The 14,583-nt window shown below is 37.8% G+C and overlaps 1 protein-coding gene across 5 annotated transcripts in view; it reads right to left on the reverse strand.

The window, feature by feature from the left end:
• The window catches only part of MRTFB (myocardin related transcription factor B), an 88,442-nt gene that overhangs the window by 50,073 nt on the left and 23,786 nt on the right, over window positions 1-14,583 (reverse strand). Inside the window, exon 1 of one of the 5 annotated variants that reach the window (XM_083799815.1) lies at window positions 513-7,085. The exons of the other annotated variants lie outside the window; for them this stretch is intronic. Coding sequence (XP_083655941.1) covers window positions 513-633 — 121 coding nt within the window. The 5' untranslated portion in view covers window positions 634-7,085. Of the gene's footprint in view, window positions 1-512; window positions 7,086-14,583 lie in introns of those variants that run through there. 5 annotated transcript variants of the gene reach the window in all.

A 14,583-nucleotide genomic window follows, 5' to 3' on the forward strand; every position in this document is an offset into this window, starting at 1 on the left:
GATATAAATTAATTTGATAAGCAGGTATCTGGAAAGCAGGCTCAAATCTAATGTGTCAGGGGGAGGAGGGTATTCTACAAAAGACAGTAGCTGAGAAAAGCAGTGCAGTGTTGACAATAAGATAGCAATTCATGTCTATAACGGCTTGTGGGGTTTTATTTTTAGTAGTGTTATATTTTACGATCATTGTTTCATTGTATTTATTTCAACAGTGCCATTTTGAAGCATTTTGTGCAATATTTACAGAAAATTTCAGTCCTTCACGAATTTAGCACTACATTTTACTCTGAAGAGAGTAATCACTCATTTTTCTTCATACAATTTCTATCAAGCTATTACCAGCATTATTTTAACAGTCTCAGGTAATTTCTAAATTTAGCTTTTAGAGGGTAAACAATACCTAATTTGATGAACAAAAATACTTCTTGACATACAGTACGACACCGCAAATACTTGAACTGAATATGCACAGTACTTCTGCATTTCCCGTCCCCAAGCAGCAAGTGACTAACCTTCCTTGAGACTTTTCTGGCTGTTCACCTCCAGGCATTCCTTCTCCTTCAATGGCTTAACATCTCCTGCAGGTAAAATCTCGGAAAAGCCCTGTTGCTGCTTCTTGGAGCTATCAATCATGATGAGAATCCTTTAGAATGGCAACATCCAGCATAGGAAAAAATACTAATAAGTCACCAAGCAGTACACTGCTGCCCCAAATGCTGCTTCCAGTTTCTTTCTCCTAACAAATGAGCAATTGCATCTTCCCACAGGCGAAAGCAGCCATCATCCTTCACTTTCGAGGTTGACCTGCAATATGCTCGGTCTGCTTTGGAGCCTGTAACTCCCTCAGACACCAGGCACAGAGCATGTGAAGCACAACTCCCAAATCCCCACCTCTCTTCCCAGACAACCACTCCCCCTTTTCCTTTAGTTATGTTTGCTTCCTCTGCACATTCGTGTTTCAATATGCAGCTTGATGGTCAATCATCTGACAAAGAATGAGTCAAGCAGTTAAAAATAAATCCAGCAGTTGCTGAAGGAGCAGCATTTGCTGATACCTAAGACAAACTAATGCTGAGGACTGTGTCCCTTCCCCCGCTTCTCTGCACGCTGCTGTAGGCAGCAGAAATACTTGATCTTTGCCTGACTGGCACATTCATTTCTTAAGTTTCATGAGTAAACAAAGCTGCCTATTAGCATTTGAAAAAATTATGTTGAGGAACCTCCTCCCTGCTACCCCCCGCCTTGTTTCAGAGATTTATCTAGCAGACCTAAGTGGGAAAAGCCATTCATGGTTCCCATGTGCTTCCTTGCAATTTAAGAGAGATTCCATTCCTTTTTGTACATATTGAAAAAACAAGTATTTTATTATTTTCCTTTCTGTATTACAGTTACACTTCTCATTGTTCCCAGCAGTTTTAGGAATATTACCTTGCACAGCTTCTGATCTGCCATTCTCTCCAGCATTTTACATTCATCTCACACGAGTCATTAATTTCAATGTCAATCAGGAAGGTTTGGAGAAAGGGATCTCCCTCAAATTACCTGGCATGAGCTGTACAGGAACAGAAGACTAGAAGACTAACTCACATTTCACTTACCTAGAGCAAATAAACTATACATCATTTTAAATAGTCACAGTATGTCAAAATTAACTACAGCAGATGCATTTTCCCTTCCCTTTGGCCTAAAAACATCATTATACAGACTTTCCATATCCCTACTTTATATTTTAAATCCTTCAGCATGAAATTATGAAGGCCATCTCCACTCAGAAAACACGTTTCGCTCTTACGGCATCAGATTTGAACAGATCGACATGCAACAACAAACTCCTGACTCAGAACTGGAGACTAGAGAAAAGTCATTTTGCCTCTTCGGATCTTTCTGCAAGACTAGCATCATTCAACACAAAGGAGTGCAAAGGTTCTTCGCCTGATCAGTGAACTCCCAGGCACTTGTGGTGGGGCTGCACAACAAGTAGCACCACTTGAAAGTCTCTCTTCCACTACCTTCCTGCTGCTGGGAGGAGGAATGCCAGAACTGCTCCCATCTGTGAGCTTACAGGCAAAAGAAAAATTCCTGCAGCATAAATGATTTGAGGCAGCTTTCCCAGCCTAAAGATTTGTTGTTTGCACATTGCGTATTTAAAATTTATCAGCTTAAATTACAGTTTGCTTAAATACTAATTATAGGCAATTCCCATACATCTACTTTTGCAGTGATTTTTCTCAAACACAAGAAGAAAAATTACCACGGAAGAACTCATCATAAATCAAATGAACTTCCTCACTGCCTCCAGCCAAATATTAAGCAAATATTAAACAAAACTACTGTTGAGAAACTCCACATATCCAGAAAATAAATTCCAAGCAAAATAAAAAAATTAGGGCTCAGGTTTTGGTCACTTTTTTCTTTTCAAATTCTTGTAGTGGATTCTCAACATGTAAGTTGGTTTTAATGCAAAAATTTAGTGGAAATTTGCTTTGTTGGCAAAAGGAAAGAAAATACTACATGCAAAAGTGAGTGTAGGAAAAAGATTCAAGAAAGCTGCTGACAAATGGCTGGCAATAGCATGGTGAGTAAGATGACCATGAGGCAAAGGCAAATAAATGCCTTTCTCAGGCACATGAAATACTGGGTTTCAAAGGAAAATATGCAACAGCTAACAGCTTTATTCATAGTTACTCTTCAAAGCAACAGAAGTATGGGAGTTAAAGTGCCATCTTTCACATTCCACACAATTTGTATTATTACACTAGACTGCCAGTCGCATCTTTTCTTAGTGTTGCATTAACAAGTTTGTCATTTTCCAATACTGAAAATTACAAACTGAGAAAAATTGAAACAAAAGTATCTTAATGTCCAGTAGTTAAAAAGTGTAGTATGTGTGCAGACTTTCTTTGAATTCTACATTTAGGACTTAAATCATTAGGCATATTTTAAAGATTGTTCACAGCACTTCTGTGTTTATACACATTTTAATGAAATTGTAATATTTAAATTAAATCTGTTGCAATTTTGCTGCTGTAAATATAACCGTCTAGTTAATCTAAAGGTTTCTTTCTAGAATGCAAATAAGTACTGTGTTTTGGTTTTTTTTTTGGCCTTGGGAAAAAAAAAAAGCTAGCCCTCACTAATAGTTGAGTACAAACTGAATTTTAAAAAATATTAAGGGACAATCACTTTTCATCCAATCAAAAACTAAAAGATTTCCTTAAGAGCAGGATATTCCACAGTGCTATCAGCCAAGCCCAGTACTTGAAAAATGTCTCTCTTGCATTAGGTTAATAAAGGAAAGACCCTACTACTGCAAGTAAAGCTGGACACGGATCCATTGGAATCTGACTTGGAAAACAGTTGAGCTGATAAACAAATGTCTTAATTTAAAGCCCTTCCCTGCCATTTTTATTCATATTGAATGGCACTTTACTCCAGCATTTAAAATTTTATTCAATGGCAAAGTACAGACTTCACAAGCAGAAGTGGGGTCGTTCTGCTTCTCTACCACAAGTATGTTTTGTTATTTTTAGTAATACCATGTTACCTGAGAGGAGTGAGTCACACTGCTCTCGAGAAAAGAAACAATACAATCTAATCTACAGTTTGACAGAAATGTTAAATCTTTTTTTTTTTTTTTAAACTGAATTTTCCCAGTTGAACAGCATTTGAAGAACTATTTAAGTGTCTTCTGCAATTTTAAGAGAGTACCTCTCACCTCAAGACTTTGCGGTAGAATCCGTTAAGCAAGAAGTATCGATACCACAGCTGCTAAAGATTTTGGGAGGGTTATCTTGTATAGGAGACGAACCTCCTCAAACAGCAGAGGAAAAAAATAAGCAGAACAAATGAAGTGAATCCACAAATTTAAAAGGTTCTATCTGAAAGAGGTTGGTCACATTAAAAATAAATATATATATAGGACTGTGCCACTTGATAATAATACTTTTGTTGAAATCCTAGTAAATTTCAGAGTTCAGAGAATGGAGGATTCACCCACTCTCTCTTTGTAAGGTCAGTGTTTATTTTCCAACATCACCTGTTTCTTACAAAACAGACTTACGAGTCTTACCAATGAAAAGTTACAAAAAGGAAACATAATTAGGCTGTTTTATTAAATATTCACTGAATAACACAACTACCAAATGAAATGCTATATATCTGTTTAAAATTGTCAAATGTCATTTAGTCCTACTATATACCAAAGAACATTTAAGAAGTGATGAAGGTGATAGAGGTTTCCCATTCATTCTATTAGAAAGACTCAACCTGCACAACTGCAGAGAAAGACGTTTTGGAGGACATGTTAGTAGACTGCAGATTTACACAGTAGCAATACATTTAAAAAATCTATTCCTATGGCTATAGTCTAACCCCAGATCAGGTACAGATGCAAGTCATTTTTATAGTTGTACAGATCAGTGCAGGGGCAGACATCAAGATGAAGCTAGACCATTTTTTCCCTGTGTGTTTGCAAGTGGCAGGGGTTTAGTGCAGAAAATTCCTGGCTTACAGAGAGATATAGAAATCTTGAGGCTAAGTAAATATGAAATCTGAGTAAATAAAATAAAAAAGATTCACAGGCTGGATCTCCATGGTACAGTACAGTGCAAAGACACACAGATTATCTCTGAAAAACATCTTACGTGGATACACATCTTATGTGTTGTGTTTTATACAGCACAATAGAAACTGTGAAAGCTTGAGCAGACTAGAGGGAACAAATGTTAAAGTGGCAGAAGAAGAATAATCTGCTAACAATAGAAAAGAGTGAAGGAGAAAGAATGACTGGAAGGAAAAAGGTAACTAGACACTTCATGATACCTTTGTATCTCAGGGAATCTCATATGAGCAATAACATTAAAAAAAAGCGAAGCAGTTTTGCTTGGAAGAACTACTACTATTCCCTGTACGTGCTGTATTTTAAGTAAAAAAAACACAGTTTTAATTCGCATCAAGTTGATTTGTGTTCATGTACATTAGAGAGTCTAATTAGATGATTTCCACAGGTCCATCTCAACCTTATTATTTTGTATTATTGTATTATTATAACTTAGGACAATATCCAACTTCTTGAGTACGAAAGAACTAAAGACTCATATAGGACCAGTGGATTGTGTCCCAAAAACAATCTACTCTTTGTCTGCAGGATGGACATACCACAAACTGTTACTGCTCTATGATACTCCCTTCATTTCCCATTTTGATTTTTAAATCATTGCAGATGGCATTTATTTTTTATTTTTTAAAAATTTCTTCATTACATTGTCATCTGCTAAAGTGACTACTACTTGCAATATTTATTGTGTTCTATATGCAAGTGGTAACCCAGCATTTAAGAATAATGCAAAAGTGTAGTATCATTCAAAAGCCAAATTACAACTTTGCCGCTGCCAAAGGAGATGTTTCCAACTTCTCTCCATTTCTCCTTCTCCCTCCTCTCTGTCCATGTTCCACCCCCAGCTCTAACCACACAATCATCTTGCCTCCTTTGTACTGGCTCTGGTCTAATCTCACAGTAACCCAGTTCAAATAGTTGGCCTGCCAAAAAACAAAACCAAAACACACATTCATTTTCTTGCTAGGAAATTATGCCATTAAGCAGTTGCATTGGCTAATCCTGTAACTGGATGTACACAGGAGCCAATAAAAGAAATGCACTGAACAAATAAGGAGTGGAAAAGAAGGTAAGATTGGGGACCTCCACTTTTTGTGAAACTATCAACTGTTTTTAAGTGTCATTTCAAATGACCATCCTCAGATTTCAGTAACAGCAGTAAGGTAGCTTCAAGCTAAATGAGTACTAACACAGATTTTCTTCTGTACTTACATTTCAATAGCCAAAACCCTTTTTCAAATAGCTAAATTTTCACCTCATCCTTCTGCTGCTGACTGTGCTTAAATACAGAATGTTCTGTAATATCTGAAAGAGAACGACTCATTTCCAAAGTAAACGTTGAGTGTATAACCTCTCTGATCTAAACATGTACCTGTTTCCAAAGAAATATTTTCAGCAGTACAAATAGCTGGATCGCGCTGAGGATCATACAAAAATCATAACGAGCTAGAAATAAAACTGTGGCTAAAACACCAGTTTCTATCAAACACCAAAACACAACCATCTCTTACAGCTAAAAGATAATCGTAAGCCATGTGTATTGTATCTATCAATTGCAGGTTTAAACTGGGGTACAAATAACATCAGTGGATCAAAAATGGAAGCTGAAGTAAAAGATACATGAGGTGCTTTTTGTTTTGATATAGAATATATCTCTTGGAATTTGCGTTATATTCAGAGGGTAGAAGTACCTCTCCTTTTAATTTCAATTTAAGTTGTATATATTGCATATAAGTGGGTGAAATGAAGAATAAAGGCTTCAGAATGGAATGTCTCTGTCAGTTAAACGAAAACCAAGCAACACCTAATTTAATAACAATGTATTGCATAGTGTTTTCATACACGCCTGTTTGTTTTTAATGTAAGCAAAGTGGTATTGTTTCTTCCCATCCTCCTGCAACACAGACTTTCAAGTGCTCTACCAACCTTCAGCCTATAGAAAAATCATTATTTAGAAAGAGGAATTGCCTGCTTGAGGTTCTCCAAAATCACAAGGTACAGGAGGAAACAATGCAGCTACACCAGGCTCCCCACAGTGCCTGCCTGCCTGCCACTCGGCATAGCCCTGGTACCTTTTTATGCATCAGTGGCCTGGTAAGCCAAGCACTAACAGTGTGCAACTTTAACCTCGTTAAACAAATAACTAAGCAACAACTGCTTTAAAAGTACATTCCAAGTCATCACATCGTATGGAATTCATTGCTCTGCAATCAGATGGAAAACCCAATACAGATGAATTTAAACTCCAGACAAATAAATAAGAGCAGAGGTAGGCATTTAAGCTGTTTCACTACCATGAGATTTTGAAGTGGACAAAAAAAAATTAACGTTGTCAGTGTTCACTGTCTAAATGAAAGATTCCCCACCATTTTGCACCCATGTATATGCATCTAGATAAATACATATATAAAAGTATATATGTAAAAAATACATAAAAATACATAAAAATACATAAAAATACATAAAAATACATAAAAATACATAAAAATACATAAAAATACATAAAAATACATAAAAATACATAAAAATACATAAAAATACATAAAAACTATTTTTAGATAAATACTATTTATATGCAGTTTTAACTGCACATATACACATCTAACAGCATATAAATTTATACACCTATATAAAAGTATATTATACATAACTTTTTAAGGCCAGTATTCGGTCACCCACCATGCCATCTATGATTTGCTAAGAGCTCATATAATAAATTCTGCACATCACGTACCAGTTTGTTTGCACCACCTTACCATCTTGTAGTGGCTGTATCACAAGCTAACATTTCAATGATAACATAGGCAGCTAGGATTTAGCTCTAGCAATTTAAAATAATTATACAGTGGAATTTAAAATTAACATTCATTTCTAGCTATGCATGTAGTTATCCACAAGGAATTTTTTCAGGGGAAAAAAAAGTCAGAATAAGTCAGTTTGATCAAGAGATCTCTTTAAAAGAAAGCATACTTTCCATATCTCCTGTAATCAGTCAAATGCCAAGCCCTCTAAAAGGATTTTTTTCATATATACCAGATGCCTTAAATAGAGTCAGTCACAGGTCATGTCTCCCATCTTAATCTCTTCACAATAAGCAGACAATTAAAATAAAAATCTATAAATCAAGCTAAAATGACAGAATGTTTGTTTAGAAGTTTACCAAATGGAATGACCCTGCTGGAATTCTTTCATGTAGCCTGTGAAAATGTCAGAATATATTCCATTTAAGAGGTCACAGTCCCAAGAGAGCTCTGAGTTTTGGCCTGTATGTCTTTTCACATGCTTTAACATTTGAAAATTGTTCCTTGTAGACACTGACTGATGCCCTGGGAATGCTAGGATTGTGGGAATTGGCAGTACCAATGACAAAGACAGACTTACTGAGAAATGAGTACCTACTCATTTTGCTCTCTCATCTTATAACAGATAAGACAACATTCAAATTTTATGGGGGGAGGGGGAAGGCAAAAGAATCCTCACGAAGTCATTTGTTCTTTCTGCTGACACCATGCCTTAAAACAAACAAACAAACAGACGAACATATATTAATTAAAACATCGTGTGTTCTTACAATGGATTCTTTAGTAGAATATTTGTACTGGATGTTCTGTGGACTATTAAAACTTAAAGGAGAGAGAAATCACAGAACAGCTGAGATCTTGAGATCATCTAATCCAACCTCCCTGTTCTAGCAGGGTCAGCTGAAACAGGTTGCTCAGATCTGTGCCCACTCAGGTTTTCACGGATCCTACAACCTCCCTGGGCAACCATTCTTCATTTATAACTTACTCTATACATCTATATGGTACATACTATATACAGAAGTATACACGTATGCACACACAACCTACGGTATTACATATATACACCTCTAGAGTGTACTTTCATAAATTGTATACTTCTTTATCTAGGTTTGTCTTTTTACAATACACTTCATTTTTTTGTTGTTGTTGTTGTTTACTTTCTTTGCAGGAGGGCTTTGCTGTTAATCACATCTGTATGCTGTTTTCCAGATCTCATTGCTTACAGCTTAGTGACTGTGAAACTTTAAATTTAAGGTGACATTTCCAATTATTTTCTGTGCCACTCTATTACTTTAATCAGAACTAAGTTTTCCATTTGTTGTTCCCACTATCCATTTTTCTCTGCTTTTGTCTCTCCAAACTGTCTCAAGAAAGTAACTTCTATGCACATTAGCCTACTCTGTACCATTAGGAGAGAAAAAAACATGCCTAATCAGAGAACTTAAAGTGGGAAAAACTGACGTAGATGAACACAAGGAGAATATCCCAAATTTGCCCTGATTCCCTAGCATCAAATTTGCAGGTTGAAATCTATTAAGTGCAGAGAGGATTAAGAATTTGTTCAGAAGCCGTAAAGCTATTCAAGAACGTATGATACCAGTGCTACTTAATGAGGGAGTGAAAGATAAGAGATAACAGGAAAAACAGTATGCCCACAACTCTTCTAGATGCCAGAAAATTTCCCCTGGTGCATCAAGTTTATCTAAACAATATCATTAGGTTAAGTGCAACACAGATTTCATTTAGTTATTTTGAGAACTGTCTGTATCGCAGCTGGCTCCATGGATCTTTTAGGACTACACAATACACACCACTTGGATTTTTTTTTTTTTTTTATTATCTTCACAGTAATTCACTACAGTTCCCCCAATTCCTATAGGAGATATAGTGGCCTATAGGAAGCTGTCATTCTCATCTGACTCAATACCTTAAGGTCTTGGTTCCTGAATGTTCCTGTTCTTATGCAGCCTAAGGCACTAATTTCATAAGACTAATTTCTTTTAATAGGGATTTTTCCAGTCTTGCCTTTTAAAGATGTTCAATGTCCCTCAAGGTTTTTTTCCTGACAAACCATCCAACATTCTTATCTCTTCACAATTAGCTCAATTCTCCTGTAAAACATTAGCTGCTGGCCATTAAAGATTAATGCACAAGATCTAGCAGACAGCCACGGTAGACACATCACAATTTCTTCTACCCTCCTCCAGCACAAACGGGACAATTCGACACAGAACCGAAGGCAACCTTGTATGTAGCTAATCTGAGAAGCAGACACCCATGAGCAACATGGGGCAGAACTCTTTTGCCACACAATGCAAAGGACAGAGCATGTGCACACACACAATCTGTTTACAGCCAAGACCAAGAGCTGAAGTGGGCGGATAAAGTGGTAAAGGACAGTCAATGGCCTGTATAGGATCCAACCAATTACCCATTTTACAAGAACATAACCGAGCACTCATCTGCAGATACTGACTGCACAGAAGTAACTTACTGTTTCTCTTTCAGAAACCAGTAGCCATTGTCACATGAAGGCAATTCTGGCACAATGGGATAGGTTAGGAAGCCACTGGAAAGCCAAGATAGTTTGCTATTGAAGGCAGAAGCTAGAAACTTTTGACTCTGCTGGTAACCTTCAAACAACTCTGATTGCACAGCTCCTGACAGTAAGACCTTCACACCTACCTCTCCCAGCCCAAATGGCATGCTCACCAGTGCTGGGAAAGTACTAATTCAGCACGCAGAAGGCTTTGCTCTGGCAGTACTGCTTTTCTTTGATGGTATCCGCATGTGCGATCCCTTCCCACCCTTTGGCTCTGGAACAGCAGTTTGGAAGGCTGCATGCAGCACCATCCCCATCCACCCTCCTGCTGTCAGCAGCAGACAACCTGTTCTTCCCTCCCTTGCCACCTCCTGGCTCTCAGACAGAAGCTTGTGAAAGTGCGGTACAGTACGTGGGCAGCACATTGTTCTGACTAGTACTTCAGCTGTGCCATGCTGCCTGCCTGCCTGCTACTTTTGTCATTCTTCCTCCACTGCAGTCCAGCTACACAACACCTAGTCATCATTTTTCTTCCTCTCGCTCCCAAAGAGCCTCATCTGTGTCACTTTTCTCCTCTCCCAGCCGCTGGCCTTCCTAACAACATAGCAGCCTGACACAGATGAGTCCTTCCAGCTTCAAGCACAGGTGAACTGTACACAATCAAGTATCCTGCAGGCAGGAATGCAAACCAGGAGCCTCTTAAGACTACGGCACTCTGCTTCCCAATCTCCATTTACGTGAGCAGTCCAACTGCTATGCCACAACCATGGACTATATGCCAGTGGCTGCTGTTAAGACTGCCAGAATTACAGGTATATCTTCAGTGTCCAATCACCAGGGATGAAAATCAGAAGCACTGAAAAGATAACTTTTGCTGCTTTCTGACAAGTTGAACAAGAACTGGCTTCCAGAGGACAGGCATGATAATTCACTGCAATCAACTGAGAACAAATTTACACAATCAATGTGTTGTGTGTATTGACTAATTATCCAGAAATAGATGCGGACTAATGAGAAGCTCAAATTTAATCAGCAATTCAGTATTCCCCACAGCTGTCAACCTGAAAACAGTTGGTCAAATTAAAAGGGAAATGTTAAAATTTTGACAGTCTAGAAGACCACCATGTAACATCCTAGAAAGGTGATTCTTTGTTATTACACACAAACACATACACTGAGTTGTTATTACAGATCAATACATACAATGTTTTATAAACAGTTTGTTGTTCTAATCCCCCAAAATTAAAGTAAATGTTTGCTTTAGTGATGACTCCGTTAAAGTATTTCAGCCCTGCAATAAAACCTTTTACCTAGCAAATCAACTTGAAAACTCTTATTACTTGCCTTACAATTAGAATATGAAACGTTAATCAGTTAATATTTCTCTTTCAGAGTCTTTTTGTAATGGAATGAATTAAATTTGAGAGGACAAGAATATTTTGCTGCTCTTTTCTCTCCCTCACACTCTCCGAAGAATTTACCCCTTTGTCTTTATTCAGGGAGTAAACTCCTGCATTTAGTAAATGGCTGGAGAAGTTTAAGATGCTCTTTCCCTCCAACTGCTTGTCATTGGTCCTCTACTGGAAGGTACCACCTCTTCAACAGAGCTGGCAGAGCACGTAAATGTTTCTTTGTCAACTCAAAGGACAACAGTTCCTGTGGAGGTTAATCTGCACCATGAGATTTTGAACTAAAAAATATTGAGCTATGCTCACCTGAACCATAATGCTAGTTTTGCTGTATGACTGATTGCTGGAGACAGACTGGGCAGGGGAAGGGAAGTAAACTGTAAAAAAAAGAATGAAGTAGTATCATCTCAAACTCACCAGGCATGTGCCTGCAATTTCATTGCATGTTTCTGTTACCCTTCTATAATTGCCTCCATGTAAAACCAAACCAAACCATAAACCTCACACACCTGTAGTGTCAATGACAAAGCCTGAAATGCAGTTTCTGTACTGACTTGGGGAAGTCAGCTTAACACTATGCAGAACAACACTAGAATAATTCAGCCTTCTACTGGACTACTGCCAAAAGTCTCCCTCAAGTAAACAAAGTTTAAAGGATGACTACCGAAGCTCACAGTAATTATAATGCTTCCTGCATAAAATTATTCAACAACAAAAAACTTATATATTCCATATTTTTCTATTGAATGCCATTGTATTTTTGTGTGCTGAAGTCTCATATACTTACAGACTTTATAAAATACTGACATGTTAAAATACTCCAGAAGAAATCCAATTTTGGATTTTCTTCTTGTCCAAACAGATAGTAAGTATTGAAGCTACTTTTAGTATGAATACATCAAATTCACATTTTACTTCTATGATTTTTCTCTTGACTTTCACCATTTCTACCGAATTTTAGTCTGGATTCTCCTGTGAATCAAAATGACTAAATTTGAAATTACAGGTGAACAACAGTTTGGGTGCTCTGGAGGATCACAGAGCCCACAACTCCGACTGCTCTTTTAAGAAAATAATCTGAACACAAAATAGATATTTCTTCCAGAAACACAATCAGTATAAAGTCAGATATAGTCAGCTCTTCCCCATAAGGACAGGAAAAGTATTGGGATGCTCCTCTAAGTACACTTCAGAATTTACTGAAAGAGTATTCTCTGTGGCAGGATGCTTAAACAGTATTAGAAAGATCCATACAACTGAAAAGGATAGGAAATTGCACCGGTGCCCATCAAACACTTGTTTATTGTATCTACCAGACTGTATTCCTCCAAAAAACATGCTCCAACACTATGAATTCTGTCCCTTCTGCAGTTCTATTTCTTGAGCTTTTTCTTTTTTAAAAATCAATAAGCTTATGCTTACAACTGTCTTGAAAACAATTTTGAACCAGATGACTTAGTGTTCTAAAAAGACCTCGATGATGTGAGGCCATGGCCCATTACATGAACTTTCTACAATTAAACTTTGTCAGAGAGGACATTAAAATCTTTGTGGGTGGCCTGATACTTACTCCAGACAAATGCCCAAAAGGATCCTAAGTAATAAGAAGAATTGTGATAAATAACGATGGCTAACTGTTCTTAAGTCAACTGGCACAGACGAATGAAAGGCAGCTTCTCAAAATCTTCATCCTCCCCCCCTACACTTTATTTATGAAAATCTCTGCTCTTATTTCCACAAGCCAAGCATTAGAATCTCTTGCTGCTGCCATTTCTTTGGAAAATAAACAATTAGCAGCTTTTATTTGAAGACAACGCAAAACCTACCTATAAGTTATTTCACTAATTCATGAAAGAAAGAAAAGAAACAACTGTCTGATATGGAAGAACTAAAAATTAAATACTCAACAACAAACATGGTTAAGTTTAGGAGTTGATGCTGCACACCTCGTTTTACTGCTTGTTTGACAATTTATTTGTATTCCTAAAAGCAGAAAGGTAACAGAAGAATGAAATTAAGTGAACAGGGTAAATATATAATTAACACACTCATAGCAAGGTTGCTCATTAAAGAAATTTAGAAGCTAACGATCTTAGAAGGCGTTTTTGCTTTTAAATTTAGTGAAATCTTGTATTACTAGCCTTCAGAAAATGCAAGGTTTGACTTCAGAGTCAACATACACACCTGAGTCATCCATTTCAATTTTACAGGCAATTAAAAAAAATAAACAAATTTCCCAGGGGTATAATTACAAACAGGGAATGCATAAACCCACTACATTCTCTTCTTCATGAGGTTTATGAGTTAAGTGTTGGCATGTTTAGTCTCATTATGGAATAGCTTTCTTTAAATATGTATTTGTGGTGCTTCCTTGACAAAATGGTAAAAGATTATGAGCTATCTTGTGAGCTTTTGGTACAGAAAAACAGGTTATCAGTTGGACATCAAATAATAAGGGCTTTAAACTAGATAGGGCTTTAAACTTGAGTCGAAGGGGAAAGGAGATAAAACCAGGCACGCCGGTGATGAGCTAAGGGATGGTGCGCTAGAATCAGAGGGACCGTGTGCTAGTGAGGTCCTTTGGTCGGCTACACAAGGTGCTGCGTGTAGGGAGGCGCATTTGAAGTGCTTCTACACAAACGCACGCAGAATGAGGAATAAAATGGATGAGCTGGAAGTCTTGGCCCAGTCCCACATCTATGACATCATCGGCGTAAGCGAAACCTGGTGGGATGAGTCCTGTGGCTGGTGTGTTGCAATAGATGGTGACAGGCTCTTCAGGAGGGACAGGCAGGGTAGGCGAGGTGGCGGGGTGGCGATGTATGTGAAGAATGGGCTGGACTGTGTGGAACTTCAAGTCGGCGATGGCAAAGCTGAGAGCCTCTGGGTAAGGATTAAGGGACAAACAAATAAAGGGGATGTCATTGTGGAAGTCTATTACAGACCACCTGGCCAGGACGACAATGCTGATGAATTATTCTTTGCAAAACTAAGAGATGCCTCGAGATCAACTCCCCTTGTCCTTATGGGGGATTTCAACTTGCCAGACATCAACTGGGATCACCACACGGCTGACACTAGCAAGTCCAGGAGGTTCATAAAGCACCTCGATGATAACTTCTTGGTGCAGGTGCTAAGGGAGCCAGCTAGGAAAGGCGCCCTCTTAGATCTGTTGCTAGAGAACAGAGAGGGTCTTGTGGGAGACGTGGCAAT

This window comes from Anser anser, assembly GCF_964211835.1.
Source record: "Anser anser genome assembly, chromosome: 15".
Classification (NCBI taxonomy): domain Eukaryota; kingdom Metazoa; phylum Chordata; class Aves; order Anseriformes; family Anatidae; genus Anser; species Anser anser.